Source organism: Lissotriton vulgaris, chromosome 9 (assembly GCF_964263255.1).
Source record: "Lissotriton vulgaris chromosome 9, aLisVul1.2, whole genome shotgun sequence".
Lineage (NCBI taxonomy): Eukaryota > Metazoa > Chordata > Amphibia > Caudata > Salamandridae > Lissotriton > Lissotriton vulgaris.
Window position 1 is genome coordinate 80,496,931 of NC_141697.1, and position 27,071 is coordinate 80,524,001.

General features: G+C 54.8%; 1 protein-coding gene across 1 annotated transcript in view; it reads left to right on the plus strand.

The window, feature by feature from the left end:
- Nucleotides 1–27,071, plus strand: part of LOC147689637 (stAR-related lipid transfer protein 9-like) — a 574,886-nt gene that overhangs the window by 332,588 nt on the left and 215,227 nt on the right. Inside the window, exon 7 of the mRNA XM_086937097.1 lies at nucleotides 24,667–24,779. Within this exon, the coding sequence (XP_086793223.1) occupies nucleotides 24,667–24,779 (113 nt within the window). The remainder of the gene's footprint in view (nucleotides 1–24,666; nucleotides 24,780–27,071) is intronic.

A 27,071-nucleotide genomic window follows, 5' to 3' on the forward strand; every position in this document is an offset into this window, starting at 1 on the left:
GTGCACGACACCCATTGCTCCTGGTGCAGGACACCCATTGCTCCTCTGATGCATGACACCCATTGCTCCTGGTGTAGGACACCCATTGCTCCTGGTGCACGACACCCATTGCTCCTGGTGCAGGACACCCATTGCTCCTCTGATGCACGACACCCATTGCTCCTGGTGCAGGACACCCATTGCTCACCTGATGCACGACACCCATTGCCACCCTGATGCACGACACACATTGCCACCCTGATGCACGACACACATTGCTTCTCTGATGCAGGACACCCATTGCTCCCCTTATGAACAATGCTCATTGCTCCTGAAGTACTGCACCCCATTGCTCCCTAAATGCTGGACACCCATGGCTCCCCTGATGCACGACACCGTTTGCTCCTGATGCACTGTGCCCCTTTGCTCCTCTGATGCAGGACACCCATTGCTCCCCAGATGCAGGACACCCATTACTCCCCAGATACAGCACACCCATTGCTCCTAGTGCAGGACACCCATTGCTCCCCTGATGCAGGACACCCATTGCTCCTGGTGCACGACACCCATTGCTCCCCTGATGCAGGACACCCATTGCTCCTGGTGCACGACACCCATTGCTCCTGGTGCAGGACACCCATTGCTCCTGGTGCACGACACCCATTGCTCCTGGTGCAGGACACCCATTGCTCCTGGTGCACGACACCCATTGCTCCTGGTGCACGACACTCATTGCTCCTGGTGCAGGACACCCATTGCTCCTCTGATGCAGGACACCCATTGCTCCTGGTGCACGACACCCATTGCTCCTGGTGCAGGACACCCATTGCTCCTGGTGCACGACACCCATTGCTCCTGGTGCAGGACACCCATTACTCCCCTGATGCAGGACACCCATTGCTCCTGGTGCACGACACCCATTGCTCCTGGTGCAGGACACCCATTGCTCCTGATGCAGGACACCCATTGCTCCTGGTGCACGACACCCATTGCTCCCCTGATGCAGGACACCCATTGCTCCCCTGATGCAGGACACCCATTGCTCCCCTGATGCAGGACACCCATTGCTCCCCAGATGCAGGACACCCATTACTCCCCAGATACAGCACACCCATTGCTCCTGGTGCACGACACCCATTGCTCCCCTGATGCAGGACACCCATTGCTCCTGGTGCACGACACCCATTGCTCCACTGATGCAGGACACCCATTGCTCCTGATGCAGGACACCCATTGCTCCTGATGCAGGACACCCATTGCTCCCCTGGTGCAGGACACCCATTGCTCCTGGTGCAGGACACCCATTGCTCCTCTGATGCATGACACCCATTGCTCCTGGTGCAGGACACCCATTGCTCACCTGATGCACGACACCCATTGCTCCCCTGATGCAGGACTCCCATTGCTCCTGGTGCAGGACACCCATTGCTCCTCTGATGCACGACACCCATTACTCCCCTGATGCAGGACACCCATTGCTCCTGGTGCACGACACCCATTGCTCCTGGTGCAGGACACCCATTGCTCCTGGTGCACGACACCCATTGCTCCTGGTGCAGGACACCCATTGCTCCTGGTGCACGACACCCATTGCTCCTGGTGCAGGACACCCATTGCTCCTGGTGCACGACACCCATTGCTCCTGGTGCAGGACACCCATTGCTCCTGGTGCAGGACACCCATTGCTCCTGGTGCACGACACCCATTGCTCACCTGATGCAGGACACCCATTGCTCCTGGTGCACGACACCCATTGCTCCTCTGATGCAGGACACCCATTGCTCCTGGTGCACGACACCCATTACTCCCCTGATGCAGGACACCCATTGCTCCTCTGATGCACGACACCCATTGCTCCTCTGATGCACGACACCCATTGCTCCTGGTGCAGGACACCCATTGCTCCTCTGATGCACGACACCCATTGCTCCTGGTGCACAACACCCATTGCTCCTGGTGCACGACACCCATTGCCACCCTGAAGCACGACACACATTGCTCCACTGATGCACGACACCCATTGCTCCTGGTGCAGGACACCCATTACTCCCCTGATGCAGGACACCCATTGCTCCTGGTGCACGACACCCATTGCTCCTGGTGCAGGACACCCATTGCTCCTGGTGCAGGACACCCATTGCTCCTCTGATGCAGGACACCCATTGCTCCCCTTATGAACAATGCTCATTGCTCCTGAAGTACTGCACCCCATTGCTCCCTAAATGCTGGACACCCATGGCTCCCCTGATGCACGACACCGTTTGCTCCTGATGCACTGTGCCCCTTTGCTCCTCTGATGCAGGACACCCATTGCTCCCCAGATGCAGGACACCCATTAATCCCCAGATACAGCACACCCATTGCTCCTAGTGCAGGACACCCATTGCTCCCCTGATGCAGGACACCCATTGCTCCCCTGATGCAGGACACCCATTGCTCCACTGATGCACGACACCCATTGCTCCTGGTGCACGACACCCATTGCTCCTGGTGCAGGACACCCATTGCTCCTGGTGCACGACACCCATTGCTCCTGGTGCAGGACACCCATTACTCCCCTGATGCAGGACACCCATTGCTCCCCTGATGCAGGACACCCATTGCTCCTGGTGCACGACACCCATTGCTCCTGGTGCAGGACACCCATTGCTCCTCTGATGCAGGACACCCATTGCTCCACTGATGCACGACACCCATTGCTCCTGGTGCACGACACCCATTGCTCCTGGTGCAGGACACCCATTGCTCCCCTGATGCAGAACACCCATTGCTCCCCTGATGCAGGACACCCATTGCTCCGGATGCAGGACACCCATTGCTCCTGGTGCAGGACACCCATTGCTCCTCTGATGCAGGACACCCATTGCTCCCCTGATGCAGGACACCCTTTGCTCCTCTGATGCAGGACACCCATTGCTCCCCTGATGCAGGACACCCATTGCTCCCCTGATGCAGGACACCCATTGCTACCCTGATGCAGGACACCCATTGCTCCCCTGATGCAGGACACCCTTTGCTCCTCTGATGCAGGACACCCATTGCTCCCCTGATGCAGGACACCCATTGCTCCCCTGGTGCAGGACACCCATTGCTCCTCTGATGCAGGACACCCATTGCTCCTGGTGCACGACACCCATTGCTCCTGGTGCAGGACACCCATTGCTCCTGGTGCACGACACCCATTGCTCACCTGATGCAGGACACCCATTGCTCCCCTGATGCACGACACCCATTGCTCCTGGTGCAGGACACCCATTGCTCACCTGATGCAGGACACCCATTGCTCCCCTGATGCAGGACACCCATTGCTCCCCTGGTGCAGGACACCCATTGCTCCTCTGATGCACGACACCCATTGCTCCTGGTGCAGGACACCCATTGCTCACCTGATGCAGGACACCCTTTGCTCCTCTGATGCAGGACACCCATTGCTCCCCTGATGCACGACACCCATTGCTCCTGGTGCAGGACACCCATTGCTCACCTGATGCAGGACACCCTTTGCTCCTCTGATGCAGGACACCCATTGCTCCTCTGATGCACGACACCCATTGCTCCTGGTGCAGGACACCCATTGCTCACCTGATGCAGGACACCCTTTGCTCCTCTGATGCAGGACACCCATTGCTCCCCTGATGCAGGACACCCATTGCTCCCCTGATGCAGGACACCCATTGCTACCCTGATGCAGGACACCCATTGCTCCCCTGATGCAGGACACCCTTTGCTCCTCTGATGCAGGACACCCATTGCTCCCCTGATGCAGGACACCCATTGCTCCCCTGATGCAGGACACCCTTTGCTCCTCTGATGCAGGACACCCATTGCTCCCCTGATGCAGGACACCCATTGCTCCCCTGGTGCAGGACACCCATTGCTCCTCTGATGCACGACACCCATTGCTCCTGGTGCAGGACACCCATTACTCCCCTGATGCAGGACACCCTTTGCTCCTCTGATGCAGGACACCCATTGCTCCCCTGATGCAGGACACCCATTGCTCCCCTGATGCAGGACACCCATTGCTCCCCTGATGCAGGACACCCATTGCTCCTAGTGCAGGACACCCATTGCTCCTGGTGCACGACACCCATTGCTCCACTGATGCACGACACCCATTGCTCCTGGTGCAGGACACCCATTGCTCCTGGTGCACGACACCCATTGCTCCTGGTGCACGACACCCATTGCTCCTGGTGCATGACACCCATTGCTCCTGGTGCAGGACACCCATTGCTCCTGGTGCAGGACACCCATTACTCCCCTGATGCAGGACACCCATTGCTCCACTGATGCACGACACCCATTGCTCCTGGTGCAGGACACCCATTACTCCCCTGATGCAGGACACCCATTGCTCCTGGTGCACGACACCCATTGCTCCTGGTGCACGACACCCATTACTCCCCTGATGCAGGACACCCATTGCTTCTCTGATGCAGGACACCCATTGCTCCCCTTATGAACAATGCTCATTGCTCCTGAAGTACTGCACCCCATTGCTCCCTAAATGCTGGACACCCATGGCTCCCCTGATGCACGGCACCGTTTGCTCCTGATGCACTGTGCCCCTTTGCTCCTCTGATGCAGGACACCCATTGCTCCCCAGATGCAGGACACCCATTACTTCCCAGATACAGCACACCCATTGCTCCTAGTGCAGGACACCCATTGCTCCCCTGATGCACGACACCCATTGCTCCCCTGATGCAGGACACCCATTGCTCCTAGTGCAGGACACCCATTGCTCCACTGATGCACGACACCCATTGCTCCTGGTGCACGACACCCATTGCTCCACTGATGCAGGACACCCATTGCTCCTGGTGCAGGACACCCATTGCTCCTGGTGCAGGACACCCATTGCTCCTGGTGCAGGACACCCATTGCTCCTGGTGCACGACACCCATTGCTCCTGATGCAGGACACCCATTGCTCCTGGTGCAGGACACCCATTGCTCCTGGTGCACGACACCCATTGCTCCTGGTGCAGGACACCCATTGCTCCTGGTGCAGGACACCCATTGCTCCTGGTGCAGGACACCCATTGCTCCTGGTGCACGACACCCATTGCTCCTGATGCAGGACACCCATTGCTCCTGGTGCACGACACCCATTGCTCCTGGTGCAGGACACCCATTACTCCCCTGATGCAGGACACCCATTGCTTCTCTGATGCAGGACACCCATTGCTCCTGGTGCACGACACCCATTGCTCCTGGTGCAGGACACCCATTGCTCACCTGGTGCAGGACACCCATTGCTCCTGATGCAGGACACCCATTGCTCCTGGTGCAGGACACCCATTGCTCCTGGTGCACGACACCCATTGCTCCTGGTGCAGGACACCCATTGCTCCTGGTGCAGGACACCCATTGCTCCTGGTGCACGACACCCATTGCTCCTGGTGCAGGACACCCATTGCTCCTGGTGCAGGACACCCATTGCTCCTGGTGCAGGACACCCATTGCTCCTGGTGCAGGACACCCATTGCTCCTGGTGCAGGACACCCATCACTCCCCAGATACAGCACACCCATTGCTCCTAGTGCAGGACACCCATTGCTCCCCTGATGCAGGACACCCATTGCTCCTCTGATGCACGACACCCATTGCTCCTGGTGCAGGACACCCATTGCTCCCCTGATGCAGGACACCCATTGCTCCACTGATGCACGACACCCATTGCTCCTCTGATGCAGGACACCCATTGCTCCCCTGATGCAGGACACCCATTGCTCCTGGTGCACGACACCCATTGCTCCTGGTGCAGGACACCCATTACTCCCCTGATGCAGGACACCCATTGCTCCTGATGCAGGACACCCATTACTCCCCAGATACAGCACACCCATTGCTCCTAGTGCAGGACACCCATTGCTCCCCTGATGCACGACACCCATTGCTCCCCTGATGCAGGACACCCATTGCTCCCCTGATGCAGGACACCCATTGCTCCTCTGATGCAGGACACCCATTGCTCCTCTGATGCAGGACACCCATTGCTCCCAGTGCAGGACACCCATTGCTCCACTGATGCACGACACCCATTGCTCCTGGTGCACGACACCCATTGCTCCACTGATGCAGGACACCCATTGCTCCTGGTGCAGGACACCCATTGCTCCTGGTGCAGGACACCCATTGCTCCTGGTGCAGGACACCCATTGCTCCTGGTGCACGACACCCATTGCTCCTGGTGCAGGACACCCATTGCTCCTGGTGCAGGACACCCATTGCTCCTGGTGCACGACACCCATTGCTCCTGGTGCAGGACACCCATTGCTCCTGGTGCACGACACCCATTGCTCCTGGTGCAGGACACCCATTGCTCCTGGTGCAGGACACCCATTGCTCCACTGATGCACGACACCCATTGCTCCTGGTGCAGGACACCCATTGCTCCTGGTGCACGACACCCATTGCTCCTGGTGCAGGACACCCATTGCTCCTGGTGCACGACACCGATTGCTCCTGGTGCAGGACACCCATTACCCCCCTGATGCAGGACACCCATTGCTCCACTGATGCACGACACCCATTGCTCCTGGTGCAGGACACCCATTGCTCCTGGTGCAGGACACCCATTGCTCCTGGTGCACGACACCCATTGCTCCTGGTGCAGGACACCCATTGCTCCTGGTGCACGACACCCATTGCTCCTGGTGCAGGACACCCATTGCTCCTGGTGCAGGACACCCATTGCTCCTGGTGCAGGACACCCATTGCTCCTGGTGCACAACACCCATTGCTCCTGGTGCAGGACACCCATTGCTCCTGGTGCAGGACACCCATTGCTCCTGGTGCAGGACACCCATTGCTCCTGGTGCACGACACCCATTGCTCCTGGTGCAGGACACCCATTGCTCCTGGTGCAGGACACCCATTGCTCCTGGTGCACGACACCCATTGCTCCTGGTGCAGGACACCCATTGCTCCTGGTGCAGGACACCCATTGCTCCTGGTGCAGGACACCCATTGCTCCTGGTGCACGACACCCATTGCTCCTGGTGCAGGACACCCATTGCTCCTGGTGCAGGACACCCATTGCTCCACTGATGCACGACACCCATTGCTCCTGGTGCAGGACACCCATTGCTCCTGGTGCACGACACCCATTGCTCCTGGTGCAGGACACCCATTGCTCCTGGTGCACGACACCGATTGCTCCTGGTGCAGGACACCCATTACCCCCCTGATGCAGGACACCGATTGCTCCACTGATGCACGACACCCATTGCTCCTGGTGCAGGACACCCATTGCTCCTGGTGCAGGACACCCATTGCTCCTGGTGCACGACACCCATTGCTCCTGGTGCAGGACACCCATTGCTCCTGGTGCACGACACCCATTGCTCCTGGTGCAGGACACCCATTGCTCCTGGTGCAGGACACCCATTGCTCCTGGTGCAGGACACCCATTGCTCCTGGTGCAGGACACCCATTGCTCCTGGTGCAGGACACCCATTGCTCCTGGTGCACGACACCCATTGCTCCTGATGCAGGACACCCATTGCTCCTGGTGCACGACACCCATTGCTCCTGGTGCAAGACACCCATTACTCCCCTGATGCAGGACACCCATTGCTTCTCTGATGCAGGACACCCATTGCTCCTGGTGCACGACACCCATTGCTCCTGGTGCAGGACACCCATTGCTCACCTGGTGCAGGACACCCATTGCTCCTGATGCAGGACACCCATTGCTCCTGGTGCAGGACACCCATTGCTCCTGGTGCACGACACCCATTGCTCCTGGTGCAGGACACCCATTGCTCCTGGTGCAGGACACCCATTGCTCCTGGTGCACGACACCCATTGCTCCTGGTGCAGGACACCCATTGCTCCTGGTGCAGGACACCCATTGCTCCTGGTGCAGGACACCCATTGCTCCTGGTGCAGCACACCCATTGCTCCTAGTGCAGGACACCCATTGCTCCCCTGATGCAGGACACCCATTGCTCCACTGATGCACGACACCCATTGCTCCTCTGATGCAGGACACCCATTGCTCCCCTGATGCAGGAAACCCATTGCTCCTGGTGCACGACACCCATTGCTCCTGGTGCAGGACACCCATTACTCCCCTGATGCAGGACACCCATTGCTCCTGATGCAGGACACCCATTACTCCCCAGATACAGCACACCCATTGCTCCTAGTGCAGGACACCCATTGCTCCCCTGATGCACGACACCCATTGCTCCCCTGATGCAGGACACCCATTGCTCCCCTGATGCAGGACACCCATTGCTCCTCTGATGCAGGACACCCATTGCTCCTCTGATGCAGGACACCCATTGCTCCTAGTGCAGGACACCCATTGCTCCACTGATGCACGACACCCATTGCTCCTGGTGCACGACACCCATTGCTCCACTGATGCAGGACACCCATTGCTCCTGGTGCAGGACACCCATTGCTCCTGGTGCAGGACACCCATTGCTCCTGGTGCAGGACACCCATTGCTCCTGGTGCACGACACCCATTGCTCCTGGTGCAGGACACCCATTGCTCCTGGTGCAGGACACCCATTGCTCCTGGTGCACGACACCCATTGCTCCTGGTGCAGGACACCCATTGCTCCTGGTGCACGACACCCATTGCTCCTGGTGCAGGACACCCATTGCTCCTGGTGCACGACACCGATTGCTCCTGGTGCAGGACACCCATTGCTCCTGGTGCAGGACACCCATCACTCCCCAGATACAGCACACCCATTGCTCCTAGTGCAGGACACCCATTGCTCCCCTGATGCAGGACACCCATTGCTCCTCTGATGCAGGACACCCATTGCTCCCCTGATGCAGGACACCCATTGCTCCTCTGATGCAGGACACCCATTGCTCCTCTGATGCAGGACACCCATTGCTCCCCTGATGCAGGACACCCATTGCTCCTCTGATGCAGGACGCCCATTGCTCCTCTGATGCACGACACCCATTTCTCCTGGTGCAGGACACCCATTGCTCCCCTGATGCAGGACACCCATTGCTCCACTGATGCACGACACCCATTGCTCCTCTGATGCAGGACACCCATTGCTCCTGGTGCACGACACCCATTGCTCCTGGTGCACGACACCCATTACTCCCCTGATGCAGGACACCCATTGCTCCTGATGCACGACACCCATTGCTCCTCTGATGCAGGACACCCATTGCTCCTGGTGCACGACACCCATTGCTCCCCTGATGCAGGACACCCATTGCTCCTGGTGCACGACACCCATTGCTCCTGGTGCAGGACACCCATTACTCCCCTGATGCAGGACACCCATTGCTCCTGATGCAGGACACCCATTACTCCCCAGATACAGCACACCCATTGCTCCTAGTGCAGGACACCCATTGCTCCCCTGATGCACGACACCCATTGCTCCCCTGATGCAGGACACCCATTGCTCCCCTGATGCAGGACACCCATTGCTCCTCTGATGCAGGACACCCATTGCTCCTCTGATGCAGGACACCCATTGCTCCTAGTGCAGGACACCCATTGCTCCACTGATGCACGACACCCATTGCTCCTGGTGCACGACACCCATTGCTCCACTGATGCAGGACACCCATTGCTCCTGGTGCAGGACACCCATTGCTCCTGGCGCAGGACACCCATTGCTCCTGGTGCAGGACACCCATTGCTCCTGGTGCACGACACCCATTGCTCCTGGTGCAGGACACCCATTGCTCCTGGTGCAGGACACCCATTGCTCCTGGTGCACGACACCCATTGCTCCTGGTGCAGGACACCCATTGCTCCTGGTGCACGACACCCATTGCTCCTGGTGCAGGACACCCATTGCTCCTGGTGCAGGACACCCATTGCTCCACTGATGCACGACACCCATTGCTCCTGGTGCAGGACACCCATTGCTCCTGGTGCACGACACCCATTGCTCCTGGTGCAGGACACCCATTGCTCCTGGTGCACGACACTGATTGCTCCTGGTGCAGGACACCCATTACCCCCCTGATGCAGGACACCCATTGCTCCACTGATGCACGACACCCATTGCTCCTGGTGCAGGACACCCATTGCTCCTGGTGCAGGACACCCATTGCTCCTGGTGCACGACACCCATTGCTCCTGGTGCAGGACACCCATTGCTCCTGGTGCACGACACCCATTGCTCCTGGTGCAGGACACCCATTGCTCCTGGTGCAGGACACCCATTGCTCCTGGTGCAGGACACCCATTGCTCCTGGTGCACGACACCCATTGCTCCTGGTGCAGGACACCCATTGCTCCTGGTGCAGGACACCCATTGCTCCTGGTGCAGGACACCCATTGCTCCTGGTGCACGACACCCATTGCTCCTGATGCAGGACACCCATTTCTCCTGGTGCAGGACACCCATTGCTCCTGGTGCACGACACCCATTGCTCCTGGTGCAGGACACCCATTGCTCCTGGTGCAGGACACCCATTGCTCCTGGTGCAGGACACCCATTGCTCCTGGTGCACGACACCCATTGCTCCTGATGCAGGACACCCATTGCTCCTGGTGCACGACACCCATTGCTCCTGGTGCAGGACACCCATTACTCCCCTGATGCAGGACACCCATTGCTTCTCTGATGCACGACACCCATTGCTCCTGGTGCAGGACACCCATTGCTCACCTGGTGCAGGACACCCATTGCTCCTGATGCAGGACACCCATTGCTCCTGGTGCAGGACACCCATTGCTCCTGGTGCACGACACCCATTGCTCCTGGTGCAGGACACCCATTGCTCCTGGTGCAGGACACCCATTGCTCCTGGTGCACGACACCCATTGCTCCTGGTGCAGGACACCCATTGCTCCTGGTGCAGGACACCCATTGCTCCTGGTGCAGGACACCCATTGTTCCTGGTGCAGGACACCCATCACTCCCCAGATACAGCACACCCATTGCTCCTAGTGCAGGACACCCATTGCTCCCCTGATGCAGGACACCCATTGCTCCTCTGATGCACGACACCCATTGCTCCTGGTGCAGGACACCCATTGCTCCCCTGATGCAGGACACCCATTGCTCCACTGATGCACGACACCCATTGCTCCTCTGATGCAGGACACCCATTGCTCCCCTGATGCAGGACACCCATTGCTCCTGGTGCACGACACCCATTGCTCCTGGTGCAGGACACCCATTACTCCCCTGATGCAGGACACCCATTGCTCCTGATGCAGGACACCCATTACTCCCCAGATACAGCACACCCATTGCTCCTAGTGCAGGACACCCATTGCTCCCCTGATGCACGACACCCATTGCTCCCCTGATGCAGGACACCCATTGCTCCCCTGATGCAGGACACCCATTGCTCCTCTGATGCAGGACACCCATTGCTCCTCTGATGCAGGACACCCATTGCTCCTAGTGCAGGACACCCATTGCTCCACTGATGCACGACACCCATTGCTCCTGGTGCACGACACCCATTGCTCCACTGATGCAGGACACCCATTGCTCCTGGTGCAGGACACCCATTGCTCCTGGTGCAGGACACCCATTGCTCCTGGTGCAGGACACCCATTGCTCCTGGTGCACGACACCCATTGCTCCTGGTGCAGGACACCCATTGCTCCTGGTGCAGGACACCCATTGCTCCTGGTGCACGACACCCATTGCTCCTGGTGCACGACACCCATTGCTCCTGGTGCACGACACCCATTGCTCCTGGTGCAGGACACCCATTGCTCCTGGTGCAGGACACCCATTGCTCCACTGATGCACGACACCCATTGCTCCTGGTGCAGGACACCCATTGCTCCTGGTGCACGACACCCATTGCTCCTGGTGCAGGACACCCATTGCTCCTGGTGCACGACACCGATTGCTCCTGGTGCAGGACACCCATTACCCCCCTGATGCAGGACACCCATTGCTCCACTGATGCACGACACCCATTGCTCCTGGTGCAGGACACCCATTGCTCCTGGTGCACGACACCCATTGCTCCTGGTGCACGACACCCATTACTCCCCTGATGCAGGACACCCATTGCTCCTGGTGCACGACACCCATTGCTCCTGGTGCAGGACACCCATTGCTCCTGGTGCAGGACACCCATTACTCCCCTGATGCAGGACACCCATTGCTCCTGGTGCACGACACCCATTGCTCCTGGTGCAGGACACCCATTGCTCCTAGTGCAGGACACCCATTGCTCCCCTGATGCAGGACACCTATTACTCCCCTGATGCAGGACACCCATTGCTCCACTGATGCACGACACCCATTGCTCCTGGTGCAGGACACCCATTGCTCCTGGTGCACGACACCCATTGCTCCTGGTGCAGGACACCCATTACTCCCCTGATGCAGGACACGCATTGCTCCTGGTGCACGACACCCATTGCTCCCCTGATGCAGGACACCCATTGCTCCTGGTGCACGACACCCATTGCTCCTGGTGCAGGACACCCATTGCTCCTGGTGCACGACACCCATTGCTCCTGGTGCAGGACACCCATTGCTCCTGGTGCACGACACCCATTGCTCCTGGTGCAGGACACCCATTGCTCACCTGATGCAGGACACCCATTCAAGTCAAGTCAAGTCAGATAATTTATATAGCGCACTACATACCCAGAGGGTCTCAAGGCGCTTAGAAAGGGGAGGAGGATTACTTGTCAAATATCCATGTTTTAAGTTGCTTTCTGAATGCTAGGTGGTTCTGGGTAAGGCGAAGGTAAGCGGGGAGTGAGTTCCATGTTTTAGCAGCTAGGTATGAGTAGGATCTGCCTCCCATGGTGGTCTTGTTGATGCGAGGTACAGTGGCGAGGGCTTGGCTGGAAGAACGTAGTTGGCGGGAGGGGGTGTAGAAGGACAGTCGTGAGTTGAGGCATTCTGGTCCAATGTCGTAGAGTGATTTGTGTGCGTGGGTTAGCAGTCGGAAAGTGATTCTCTTATTGACGGGTAGCCAGTGGAGGTCTTTCAGGTGACCAGAGATGTGTTCGTTGCGCGGGATGTCTAATATGATCCTGGCTGAGGCGTTTTGGATTCGTTGGAGTTTCTTCTGGAGTTTAGCGGTAGTACCTGCGTAGAGGGTGTTTCCGTAGTCCAGTCGGCTTGTGACCAGAGCATGGGTGACTGTTTTCCTTGTTTCGGTGGGGATCCAGCGAAAAGTTTTTTTGAGCATGCGGAGAATGTTGAAGCAGGATGAGGATACGGCGCTGACTTGTCTGTTCATTGAGAGTGAAGAATCCAGGATGACGCCTAGGTTCCGTGCGTGGTCTGTCGGGATGGGTGCTTTTCCAAGGGCTTCCGGCCACCAAGAGTCGTCCCATGCAGAGGGGGATGTACCTAGGATGAGGACTTCTGTTTTGTCTGAGTTCAGTTTCAGACGGCTTTGTTTCATCCATTCGGCAACTTCTTTCATTCCTTCGTGTAGGTTAGTTTTGGCGGTGCTGGGGTCATTGGTGAGAGAAAGGATTAGTTGAGTGTCATCTGCGTAAGAGATGATGTTGAGGTTGTGTTGGCGGGCGATGGCCGCGAGGGGGCTCATGTATACGTTGAAGAGGGTGGGGCTGAGTGAGGATCCTTGTGGTACGCCACAGATGACTTCAGTGGCCTCGGATTTGAATGGTGGAAGGCGGACTCTCTGGGTTCTTCCGGTGAGGAACGAGGTGATCCATTCAAGTGCTTTTCCTTGTATTCCGATGTTATTGAGGCGTTGTAAGAGGGTGCTGTGGCAGACTGTGTCGAATGCTGCAGAGAGGTCGAGGAGGATGAGGGCGACTGTGTCTCCATTGTTCAGTAGAGTTCGAATGTCGTCTGTTGCTGCGATGAGGGCGGTCTCAGTGCTGTGTTTTGCTCGGAAGCCAGATTGTGAGGAGTCGAGTGATTTGTTGGCTTCGAGGAAAGCGGCGAGCTGGTTGTTGACAGCTTTCTCGATGACTTTGGCCGGGAATGGAAGGAGCGAAATGGGGCGGTAATTTTAGAGTTCGGTGGGGTCTGCTGTGGGTTTTTTCAGAAGGGCGGTGAGTTCAGTGTGTTTCCAGTCTTCCGGGAAGGAGGCGGAGTTGAAGGAGCAGTTGATGACGTCTCGGAGGTGCGGTGCTATGACGGAGTCTGCTTTGTTGAAGATGTGGTGAGGACATGGGTCTGTGGGGGATCCTGAGTGGATGGAATTCATCAGGCGGATTGTGTCCTCAGTGGAGATTGGGTTCCAGTCGTTAAGGGTGTTCACGGGGGAGAATGTTCAGCAAATGGTTGGATGGGTTGGTCTCCGGGTTGGTTGTCGAAGCTGTTGTGGATGTCTGCAATCTTGTTGTGGAAGAATGAGGCTAGGGAGTCGCAGAGGGCTTGAGAGGGGGTGATGTCGTTGGAGTTGGCGGAGGGATTGGAAAATTCCTTGACGATGTTGAAAAGTTCCTTGCTGTTCCTTGCTCCACTGATGCACGACACCCATTGCTCCTGGTGCAGGACACCCATTGCTCCTGGTGCACGACACCCATTGCTCCTGGTGCAGGACACCCATTACTCCCCTGATGCAGGACACCCATTGCTCCTGGTGCACGACACCCATTGCTCCTGGTGCAGGACACCCATTGCTCCCCTGATGCAGGACACCCATTGCTCCTGGTGCAGGACACCCATTGCTCCCCTGATGCAGGACACCCATTGCTCCACTGATGCACGACACCCATTGCTCCTGGTGCAGGACACCCATTGCTCCTGGTGCACGACACCCATTGCTCCTGGTGCACGACACCCATTGCTCCTGGTGCACGACACCCATTACTCCCCTGATGCAGGACACCCATTGCTCCTGGTGCACGACACCCATTGCTCCTGGTGCAGGACACCCATTGCTCCTGGTGCAGGACACCCATTACTCCCCTGATGCAGGACACCCATTGCTCCTGGTGCACGACACCCATTGCTCCTGGTGCAGGACACCCATTGCTCCTGGTGCAGGACACCCATTACTCCCCTGATGCAGGACACCCATTGCTCCACTGATGCACGACACCCATTGCTCCTGGTGCAGGACACCCATTGCTCCTGGTGCACGACACCCATTGCTCCTGGTGCAGGACACCCATTACTCCCCTGATGCAGGACACCCATTGCTCCTGGTGCACGACACCCATTGCTCCCCTGATGCAGGACACCCATTGCTCCTGGTGCACGACACCCATTGCTCCTGGTGCAGGACACCCATTGCTCCTGGTGCACGACACCCATTGCTCCTGGTGCAGGACACCCATTGCTCCTGGTGCAGGACACCCATTGCTCACCTGATGCAGGACACCCTTTGCTCCTCTGATGCAGGACACCCATTGCTCCACTGATGCACGACACCCATTGCTCCTGGTGCAGGACACCCATTGCTCCTGGTGCACGACACCCATTGCTCCTGGTGCAGGACACCCATTACTCCCCTGATGCAGGACACCCATTGCTCCTGGTGCACGACACCCATTGCTCCTGGTGCAGGAAACCCATTGCTCCTGGTGCAGGACACCCATTGCTCCTGGTGCAGGACACCCATTGCTCCTGGTGCAGGACACCCATTGCTCCTGGTGCAGGACACCCATTACTCCCCTGATGCAGGACACCCTTTGCTCCTCTGATGCAGGACACCCATTGCTCCCCTGATGCACGACACCCATTACTCCCCTGATGCAGGACACCCTTTGCTCCTCTGATGCAGGACACCCATTACTCCCCTGATGCAGGACACCCATTGCTCCCCTTATGAACAATGCTCATTGCTCCTGAAGTACTGCACCCCATTGCTCCTTAAATGCAGGACCCCCATTGCTTACCTGACACAGGACACCCATTGCTCCTGGTGCACGACACCCATTGCTCCTGGTGCACGACACCCATTGCTCCTGGTGCACGACACCCATTGCTCCACTGATGCAGGACTCCCATTGCTCACCTGATGCAGGACACCCATTGCTCCTGGTGCAGGACACCCATTGCTCCTGGTGCACGACACCCATTGCTCCTGGTGCAGGACACCCATTGCTCCTGGTGCAGGACACCCATTGCTCCTGGTGCACGACACCCATTGCTCCTGGTGCACGACACCCATTGCTCCTGGTGCACGACACCCATTGCTCCTGGTGCACGACACCCATTGCTCCTGGTGCACGACACCCATTGCTCCTGGTGCAGGACACCCATTGCTCCTGGTGCACGACACCCATTGCTCCTGGTGCAGGACACCCATTGCTCCTGGTGCACGACACCCATTGCTCCTGGTGCAGGACACCCATTGCTCCTGGTGCACGACACCCATTGCTCCTGGTGCAGGACACCCATTGCTCCTCTGATGCATGACACCCATTGCTCCTGGTGCAGGACATCCATTGCTCCTGGTGCACGACACCCATTGCTCCTGGTGCAGGACACCCATTGCTCCTCTGATGCACGACACCCATTGCTCCTGGTGCAGGACACCCATTGCTCACCTGATGCACGACACCCATTGCCATTCTGATGCACGACACACATTGCCACCCTGATGCACGACACACATTGCTTCTCTGATGCAGGACACCCATTGCTCCCCTTATGAACAATGCTCATTGCTCCTGAAGTACTGCACCCCATTGCTCCCTAAATGCTGGACACCCATGGCTCCCCTGATGCACGACACCGTTTGCTCCTGATGCACTGTGCCCCTTTGCTCCTCTGATGCAGGACACCCATTGCTCCCCAGATGCAGGACACCCATTACTCCCCAGATACAGCACACCCATTGCTCCTAGTGCAGGACACCCATTGCTCCCCTGATGCAGGACACCCATTGCTCCTGGTGCACGACACCCATTGCTCCCCTGATGCAGGACACCCATTGCTCCTGGTGCACGACACCCATTGCTCCTGGTGCAGGACACCCATTGCTCCTGGTGCACGACACCCATTGCTCCTGGTGCAGGACACCCATTGCTCCTGGTGCACGACACCCATTGCTCCTGGTGCACGACACCCATTGCTCCTGGTGCAGGACACCCATTGCTCCTCTGATGCAGGACACCCATTGCTCCTGGTGCACGACACCCATTGCTCCTGGTGCAGGACACCCATTGCTCCTGGTGCACGACACCCATTGCTCCTGGTGCAGGACACCCATTACTCCCCTGATGCAGGACACCCGTTGCTCCTGGTGCACGACACCCATTGCTCCTGGTGCAGGACACCCATTGCTCCTGATGCAGGACACCCATTGCTCCTGGTGCACGACACCCATTGCTCCCCTGATGCAGGACACCCATTGCTCCCCTGATGCAGGACACCCATTGCTCCCCTGATGCAGGACACCCATTGCTCCCCAGATGCAGGACACCCATTACTCCCCAGATACAGCACACCCATTGCTCCTGGTGCACGACACCCATTGCTCCCCTGATGCAGGACACCCATTGCTCCTGGTGCACGACACCCATTGCTCCACTGATGCAGGACACCCATTGCTCCTGATGCAGGACACCCATTGCTCCTGATGCAGGACACCCATTGCTCCCCTAGTGCAGGACACCCATTGCTCCTGGTGCAGGACACCCATTGCTCCTGGTGCAGGACACCCATTGCTCCTCTGATGCATGACACCCATTGCTCCTGGTGCAGGACACCCATTGCTCACCTGATGCACGACACCCATTGCTCCCCTGATGCAGGACTCCCATTGCTCCCCTGGTGCACGACACCCATTGCTCCTAGTGCAGGACACCCATTGCTCCTCTGATGCACGACACCCATTACTCCCCTGATGCAGGACACCCATTGCTCCTGGTGCACGACACTCATTGCTCCTGGTGCAGGACACCCATTGCTCCTGGTGCACGACACCCATTGCTCCTGGTGCAGGACACCCATTGCTCCTGGTGCAGGACACCCATTGCTCCTGGTGCACGACACCCATTGCTCACCTGATGCAGGACACCTATTGCTCCTCTGATGCACGACACCCATTGCTCCTGGTGCAGGACACCCATTGCTCCTGGTGCAGGACACCCATTGCTCCTGATGCACGACACCCATTGCCACCCTGATGCACGACACACATTGCCACCCTGATGCACGACACACATTGCTTCTCTGATGCAGGACACCCATTGCTCCCCTTATGAACAATGCTCATTGCTCCTGAAGTACTGCACCCCATTGCTCCCTAAATGCTGGACACCCATGGCTCCCCTGATGCACGACACCGTTTGCTCCTGATGCACTGTGCCCCTTTGCTCCTCTGATGCAGGACACCCATTGCTCCCCAGATGCAGGACACCCATTACTCCCCAGATACAGCACACCCATTGCTCCTAGTGCAGGACACCCATTGCTCCCCGATGCAGGACACCCATTGCTTCCCTGATGCAGGACACCCATTGCTCCACTGATGCACGACACCCATTGCTCCTGGTGCACGACACCCATTGCTCCTGGTGCAGGACACCCATTGCTCCTCTGATGCAGGACACCCATTGCTCCACTGATGCACGACACCCATTGCTCCTGGTGCACGACACCCATTGCTCCTGGTGCAGGACACCCATTGCTCCTGGTGCACGACACCCATTGCTCCTGGTGCAGGACACCCATTACTCCCCTGATGCAGGACACCCATTGCTCCCCTGATGCAGGACACCCATTGCTCCTGGTGCACGACACCCATTGCTCCTGGTGCAGGACACCCATTGCTCCTCTGATGCAGGACACCCATTGCTCCACTGATGCACGACACCCATTGCTCCTGGTGCACGACACCCATTGCTCCTGGTGCAGGACACCCATTGCTCCCCTGATGCAGGACACCCATTGCTCCCCTGATGCAGGACACCCATTGCTCCGGATGCAGGACACCCATTGCTCCTGGTGCAGGACACCCATTGCTCCTCTGATGCAGGACACCCATTGCTCCCCTGATGCAGGACACCCTTTGCTCCTCTGATGCAGGACACCCATTGCTCCCCTGATGCAGGACACCCATTGCTCCCCTGATGCAGGACACCCTTTGCTCCTCTGATGCAGGACACCCATTGCTCCCCTGATGCAGGACACCCATTGCTCCCCTGATGCAGGACACCCATTGCTACCCTGATGCAGGACACCCATTGCTCCCCTGATGCAGGACACCCTTTGCTACCCTGATGCAGGACACCCATTGCTCCTCTGATGCAGGACACCCATTGCTCCTCTGATGCAGGACACCCATTGCTCCTGGTGCACGACACCCATTGCTCCTGGTGCAGGACACCCATTGCTCCTGGTGCAGGACACCCATTGCTCCCCTGATGCACGACACCCATTGCTCCTGGTGCAGGACACCCATTGCTCACCTGATGCAGGACACCCATTGCTCCCCTGATGCAGGACACCCATTGCTCCCCTGGTGCAGGACACCCATTGCTCCTCTGATGCACGACACCCATTGCTCCTGGTGCAGGACACCCATTGCTCACCTGATGCAGGACACCCTTTGCTCCTCTGATGCAGGACACCCATTGCTCCCCTGATGCACGACACCCATTGCTCCTGGTGCAGGACACCCATTGCTCACCTGATGCAGGACACCCTTTGCTCCTCTGATGCAGGACACCCATTGCTCCTCTGATGCACGACACCCATTGCTCCTGGTGCAGGACACCCATTGCTCACCTGATGCAGGACACCCTTTGCTCCTCTGATGCAGGACACCCATTGCTCCCCTGATGCAGGACACCCATTGCTCCCCTGATGCAGGACACCCATTGCTACCCTGATGCAGGACACCCATTGCTCCCCTGATGCAGGACACCCTTTGCTCCTCTGATGCAGGACACCCATTGCTCCCCTGATGCAGGACACCCATTGCTCCCCTGATGCAGGACACCCTTTGCTCCTCTGATGCAGGACACCCATTGCTCCCCTGATGCAGGACACCCATTGCTCCCCTGGTGCAGGACACCCATTGCTCCTCTGATGCACGACACCCATTGCTCCTGGTGCAGGACACCCATTACTCCCCTGATGCAGGACACCCTTTGCTCCTCTGATGCAGGCCACCCATTGCTCCCCTGATGCAGGACACCCATTGCTCCCCTGATGCAGGACACCCATTGCTCCCCTGATGCAGGACACCCATTGCTCCTAGTGCAGGACACCCATTGCTCCTGGTGCACGACACCCATTGCTCCACTGATGCACGACACCCATTGCTCCTGGTGCAGGACACCCATTGCTCCTGGTGCACGACACCCATTGCTCCTGGTGCACGACACCCATTGCTCCTGGTGCACGACACCCATTGCTCCTGGTGCAGGACACCCATTGCTCCTGGTGCAGGACACCCATTACTCCCCTGATGCAGGACACCCATTGCTCCACTGATGCACGACACCCATTGCTCCTGGTGCAGGACACCCATTACTCCCCTGATGCAGGACACCCATTGCTCCTGGTGCACGACACCCATTGCTCCTGGTGCACGACACCCATTACTCCCCTGATGCAGGACACCCATTGCTTCTCTGATGCAGGACACCCATTGCTCCCCTTATGAACAATGCTCATTGCTCCTGAAGTACTGCACCCCATTGCTCCCTAAATGCTGGACACCCATGGCTCCCCTGATGCACGACACCGTTTGCTCCTGATGCACTGTGCCCCTTTGCTCCTCTGATGCAGGACACCCATTGCTCCCCAGATGCAGGACACCCATTACTTCCCAGATACAGCACACCCATTGCTCCTAGTGCAGGACACCCATTGCTCCCCTGATGCACGACACCCATTGCTCCCCTGATGCAGGACACCCATTGCTCCTCTGATGCAGGACACCCATTGCTCCCCTGATGCAGGACACCCATTGCTCCTAGTGCAGGACACCCATTGCTCCACTGATGCACGACACCCATTGCTCCTGGTGCACGACACCCATTGCTCCCCTGATGCACGACACCCATTGCTCCCCTGATGCAGGACACCCATTGCTCCTCTGATGCAGGACACCCATTGCTCCCCTGATGCAGGACACCCATTGCTCCTAGTGCAGGACACCCATTGCTCCCCTGATGCAGGACACCCATTGCTCCTAGTGCAGGACACCCATTGCTCCTCTGATGCAGGACACCCATTGCTCCCCTGATGCAGGACACCCATTGCTCCTAGTGCACGACACCCATTGCTCCTGGTGCACGACACCCATTGCTCCTGGTGCAGGACACCCATTGCTCACCTGATGCACGACACCCATTGACACCCTGATGCACGACACACATTGCCACCCTGATGCACGACACACATTGCTTCTCTGATGCAGGACACCCATTGCTCACCTGATGCACGACACCCATTGCCACCCTGATGCACGACACACATTGCCACCCTGATGCACGACACACATTACTCCCCTGATGCAGGACACACATTGCTTCTCTGATGCAGGACACCCATTGCTCCCCTTATGAACAATGCTCATTGCTCCTGAAGTACTGCACCCCATTGCTCCCTAAATGCTGGACACCCATGGCTCCCCTGATGCACGACACCGTTTGCTCCTGATGCACTGTGCCCCTTTGCTCCTCTGATGCAGGACACCCATTGCTCCCCAGATGCAGGACACCCATTACTTCCCAGATACAGCACACCCATTGCTCCTAGTGCAGGACACCCATTGCTCCCCTGATGCACGACACCCATTGCTCCACTGATGCACGACACCCATTGCTCCTGGTGCAGGACACCCATTGCTCCTGGTGCACGACACCCATTACTCCCCAGATACAGCACACCCATTGCTCCTAGTGCAGGACACCCATTGCTCCTGGTGCACGACACCCATTGCTCCACTGATGCACGACACCCATTGCTCCTGGTGCAGGACACCCATTGCTCCTGGTGCACGACACCCATTGCTCCTGGTGCACGACACCCATTGCTCCTGGTGCACGACACCCATTACTCCCCTGATGCAGGACACCCATTGCTCCACTGATGCACGACACCCATTGCTCCTGGTGCAGGACACCCATTGCTCCTCTGATGCAGGACACCCATTGCTCCTCTGATGCAGGACACCCATTGCTCCTCTGATGCAGGACACCCATTGCTCCTCTGATGCAGGACACCCATTGCTCCTGATGCAGGACACCCATTGCTACCCTGACAAAGGACACCCATTGCTACCCTGACAAAGGACACCCATTGCCACCCCGATGCAGGACACCCATTGCTCCCCTGTTGCAGGACACCCATTGCTACCCTGACAAAGGACACCCATTGCCACCCTGATGCAGTACACCCTTCGCTACCCTGACACAGGACACCCATTACCACCCCAATGCAGGACACCCATTGCCACCCTTATACAGGACACCCATTGCCACCCTTATTCATGACACCCTTCGCTACCCTGACACAGGAGACCCATTACCACCCCAATGCAGGACATCCATTGCTTCCCTGATGCAGGACACGCATTGCCACCCTGATGCAGGGCACCGATTGCCACCCTGATGCAGTACACCCTTCGCTACCCTGACACAGGACACCCATTACCACCCCAATGCAGGACACCCATTGCCACCCTTATTCATGACACCCGTTGCTCCCCTAATGCAGGACACGCATTGCTCCGGTTATGAACAATGCTCATTGCTCCTGAAGCACCGCGCCCCGTTGATCCTCTGAAGCAAGGCACTCATTGCTCTCCTGATGCTGGACACCCATTGCTCATGATACACCGCGCCCCATTGCTCATGATACACCGCGCCCCATTCCTCCCCTAATCAAGGAAACCCGTTGCTCCCTTGATGCTGAAAATCCATTGGTCCTCTGATGCAAAATTACCCCATTGCTCCCATCATGCACAACCCCCATTCCTGCCCCTGTTGTGCGTCATTCTGGGATCCTGTGGTGTATATCACCCTTTCATCCCTTGCTTCATTCCACCTGTGTTTCATACCACCCTGTATTCCCCCTGATGTACGTGGTTAGTGTACATTGTAAATGAGGCAACTCCTTTAAGCCACGAGTGCACGTGCACACAGACGTGGCCCCTGCAAACAGGATCTCTTCCTCCTCCACCTCTTCCTTAGAACATTGGTTTGGCTGTATAGAGATGGAGGTGGAAAGGCTTATGTAACCCAAATTCTGTCTGATTCTGGGTGGTGTTCACCTGAAGCACTGGCAGATTTTCCTCCTTAACCCCTTGTCCCTCAAAGATGCCCATGAGGCGCACTCCCCGTAGAGGCAGGGTTGAGGGGAAGACGGAGTTTAATTAGTTAGTTAGTTTAACAAATGTCACAAGGCCAATGTTTGTTTTTGAGAGCCCGCTGCCTGATTAGTGAATGTTGGGTTTGCTGAATGCCAATGCTGCCTCTTTTCATGCGTCTTTGTTCCTCCACTTTCTCTCTCTATTGTTCACTCTTGTGAGTTATTTCTCATCCCTTCTTTATCCCTTTGTCACTCTTTTCCTGTCACTCCTTTCCTGACTTTCCTTTCCTCCTTATTTCTCCCTTCCACAAACTCCCATGTAATGTGGGTGTCTTACCCTTCCTGTTCCCCATCTTGGGGAAGCATACATTCAACCCAATTTATTGCAGTAAATTTGCTTGGGCTTACTTCCAAGTGTGAATCCAACTAACCTTTTTGTAAATCTCCACATACCTACACCTTTGTCAGTGTTCACCATATTTTACATGGGTACCACACACCATGTCCTTCCTTAATGTGGCTCACTGGTTAGAGGAGGCAGACCTGAAAGCAGAGGTCAGCCCGGGACCAGGGTTCAATTCCCGGCTCGGCGGGGTCTTGAGTCCTAATAATGTCCATGGACTCGACAATTATCGCTCCGGTGCCTACTCGATTCACGGGTTCACACTCTGCGACTCTGGGCAATAGCTTGCTTAATCTCCACAACGGCCCCTCGCGGCGGGATGCCTGGCTTTCACCTTGTGGATACCCTGCCGGGGTTATCTCACAGGGGAATACCAGGACGGGTTCCCTAAGCAAGCGCTTAGAAACCGCTCGGTGATTTGCGCTATATAAATTCCTGTACATTTACATTTACTTGATCCTAAACGTACAACCGTTTCCCACTGCTTTTAGTGCAATTCACAATCCTAAATATATCCGATTCTGTAAATTCGGGTGCACAATTTACTACCATTCCTGTATTTCTGAGGATATGGGTTTCACTTAGATGTGAAAACGCTTTTGTGAATGAGATGCTCTGTGTTCCTCTATCTATGTTAAGGTAGATCCAAGCTCTGCGTTGTATTTCCGTGGTTGACTTAGGACATGCTGGTGTTGACTAAAGTCCAATGAACATTGTTGACTATTAGCTGCCTCTTATCAGAAGGATCTTTGATCGGCCCTTACTACTTCTTTTCAAAACTTATATTTTTTGTGTTCAAAGTGTTTAGAAATATTCCACGTGTACACACAAGTTAATGTGCATAGATTAAGTATGCAACTAATTACTGCATACCGAAAATGCCTGTAAAGTCTTATTTTATATATGCATTACCTTTAATGTTAAAGATTGTAGATGTTATGGGGTAACAAATTAGTTTACCTTACATTTATCTGTATCTTCATTTCAATTCAATCTTTATTCTAGCTCAAAAATGGATCATAAAAGATACACAATATTTCTAAAAATCATCATGAATAAAAATATTAGTGTAAATACAAACAGAATGATTAAATGTCACTAAAACTGGCAAATTAATTTTGGTATCATTTTGTCATCAGTTTCCTTGAAATCTACAATGAACGGGTCCGGGATTTGTTAAAGCAATCAGAGCGGAAGAAGCCGTACACTCTCAGGGTTCGAGAACATCCCGAGAAGGGCCCGTATGTTCAAGGTGAGATGACCCCTTAAGTGAGATTGAAAGATGTGCTTGGAATATATGCATTCATCTCATGAACATGCTTCAGCTAAAGGGGAATTACTCCACCGTAACCGTTACACTGAAAACTTGTCGTTAGGAAGCAATTGGTGTTGTACGATTTTAGAGAAAGTGCAACTTAATGATTCAAAAACAGTGCTATAATTTCACCATGAAAGATGTTTTTTGTTAATGAGATGGTGGCACACTCAGTCAAAAACTTACTTGGTACATATCTTGACATTGATTATTCATTCAAACTTTTTTTCTGAAATCTGCAAACAGTCTAGTTACGAGGTATTTGTATGTAGTGTTGCCAGGTGGTTGCCAAAGAGAGACGTAGGGCCCGATTCACAGAATGAACTTAATACTCAATCCTAAACTTACTACTATTTTGATATTTTGATATTCACAGAATAAACTTACTACTTTTGATATTCACAGAAGTTAGGATTTTGTCTTAAGTTTGTCTTAAGACAAACTTAAGACAGACTTAAGACAGACTTAAGACAAACTTAAGACAGACTTAAGACAGACTTAAGACAGACTTAAGACAAAATCCTAACTTAAGTCTGTCTTAAGTCTGTCTTAAGTTTGTCTTAAGTTTGTCTTAAGACAAACTTAAGACAAAATCCTAACTTCTGTGAATACCAAAAGTAGTAAGTTCATTCTGTGAATACCAAAATAGTAGTAAGTTTAAGATTGAGTCTTAAGTTCATTCTGTTCCATTAGCTAATTGAAATTAGGCCAGGAATCATAACAAATGAATTAAAGTTACAACATATGTTTTTCAAGTCACAAACTAATGATGTTTGTCCTGAAGAATTTTTATAAAGAAGTGTCTACACCGAATTTTATTGTCATGTCTATGCTTCATTTTTGTTAGTGGTGTTGAACAAGCCCAGCGCTGGAGTGTTTAATGAAGTTGACTTTATAGATTAACACAAATGCACCACACATTTAGGTACATATTGGAAAGACTGGTAGGTACCGGTTGTCATCCAGATCTAGTGGTCTCTTTTCAAAATAAAATAGAATGTTAAACATTTTAAAAATCTAAATTGGTATTGGAAGAAGTATCACAAAATCATTCAGAGACACAGAGTGGGGTTCTTCTAAATTTCTAGAATTTTTGTTTTTATCCTCTCAACTCTGTTGTTAAAAAGCTGACTAATTCTTCTTTTAACAAGAAGTCGTTGTGATTCAGAAACTAGCCTATGCTGCAATAATTGTTTTCTGAGTATAATTGAGGGCAGTGATAGAAATACATGTGAGGCCTAGTGTAGGCCACGCAAGACCTATAGCCATTTACATCTTGTCATTCAAATATGACCATCCTCTTGTTTTACAACTCTCCACCAAATTTAGTTCTTTGAAAATCAGCAAAATAAATGCCCAAGAAGAAGGCACGCTGGTAGGTATGAGTAAATAAGACATGGGTGATGCTATGTGACTCTGAACAGCGGGCAGTTTGAACTTTCCAAAAAATTAACAAGTGATATTCGAGGCAGAGCTCCCAATTTCTGGATTCCATTTGTGAGCCCTTCATCCAATCTAATTCTAGACCCAATTGCAGAAAAATAAAAATCTAAGCTGAAGTCTGTGTCCTGGTGCATTATCAGCTTTGATGTGAAGTGGTCAGGAGCCTCTTGAGTCATGCTTGAAGGCGAAAAAAACAGTTTGGGTAAAATAAATTGCAATATCTTGGATTTGCCTTTACATGGCAGGAAATTGTGTAGCACGTGCAATAGAAAAAGGTACAAAGCCACAGTTCCAGTTGATTCATGTTTCCCTCTCTTTGTGTACTAGTACGCGTACCTCTGCCTATTCCTTTTTGAATTTAGATTTTTACAACTACCAAACTGTCTGGGACAGACTTGTCAGAGACTTATAATTACATGTTCTAGAAAAGAGCGCATTTCTCGGTTGGAAATAAAATAATGATGATTTGATAAAATCGTCTCTAGAACTGAAAGAAAACAAAAGACAAGAGAAAGAGTTCTCGTTTACTAAAACACATAAATGTCATATTATCTGAAATGAGAATAATTTAAAGCTCTGTGTGTGTTTACAGTCAAGCGTCAGTTGATTGAATGGCTATGAGTGAATTATTGTTTGGGTGAGAATATTGCTGCTATAAACAGCGTAGGCTGTATGAGTAATTTCTAGATTAGAATCTTGAATGTGTGAAAATAGGCCTTTCAAATAATCATGATTTTAAAAGAAACAATAACTAGGTCATGCAGGAAAGCATTTTGAAGTCCTCAA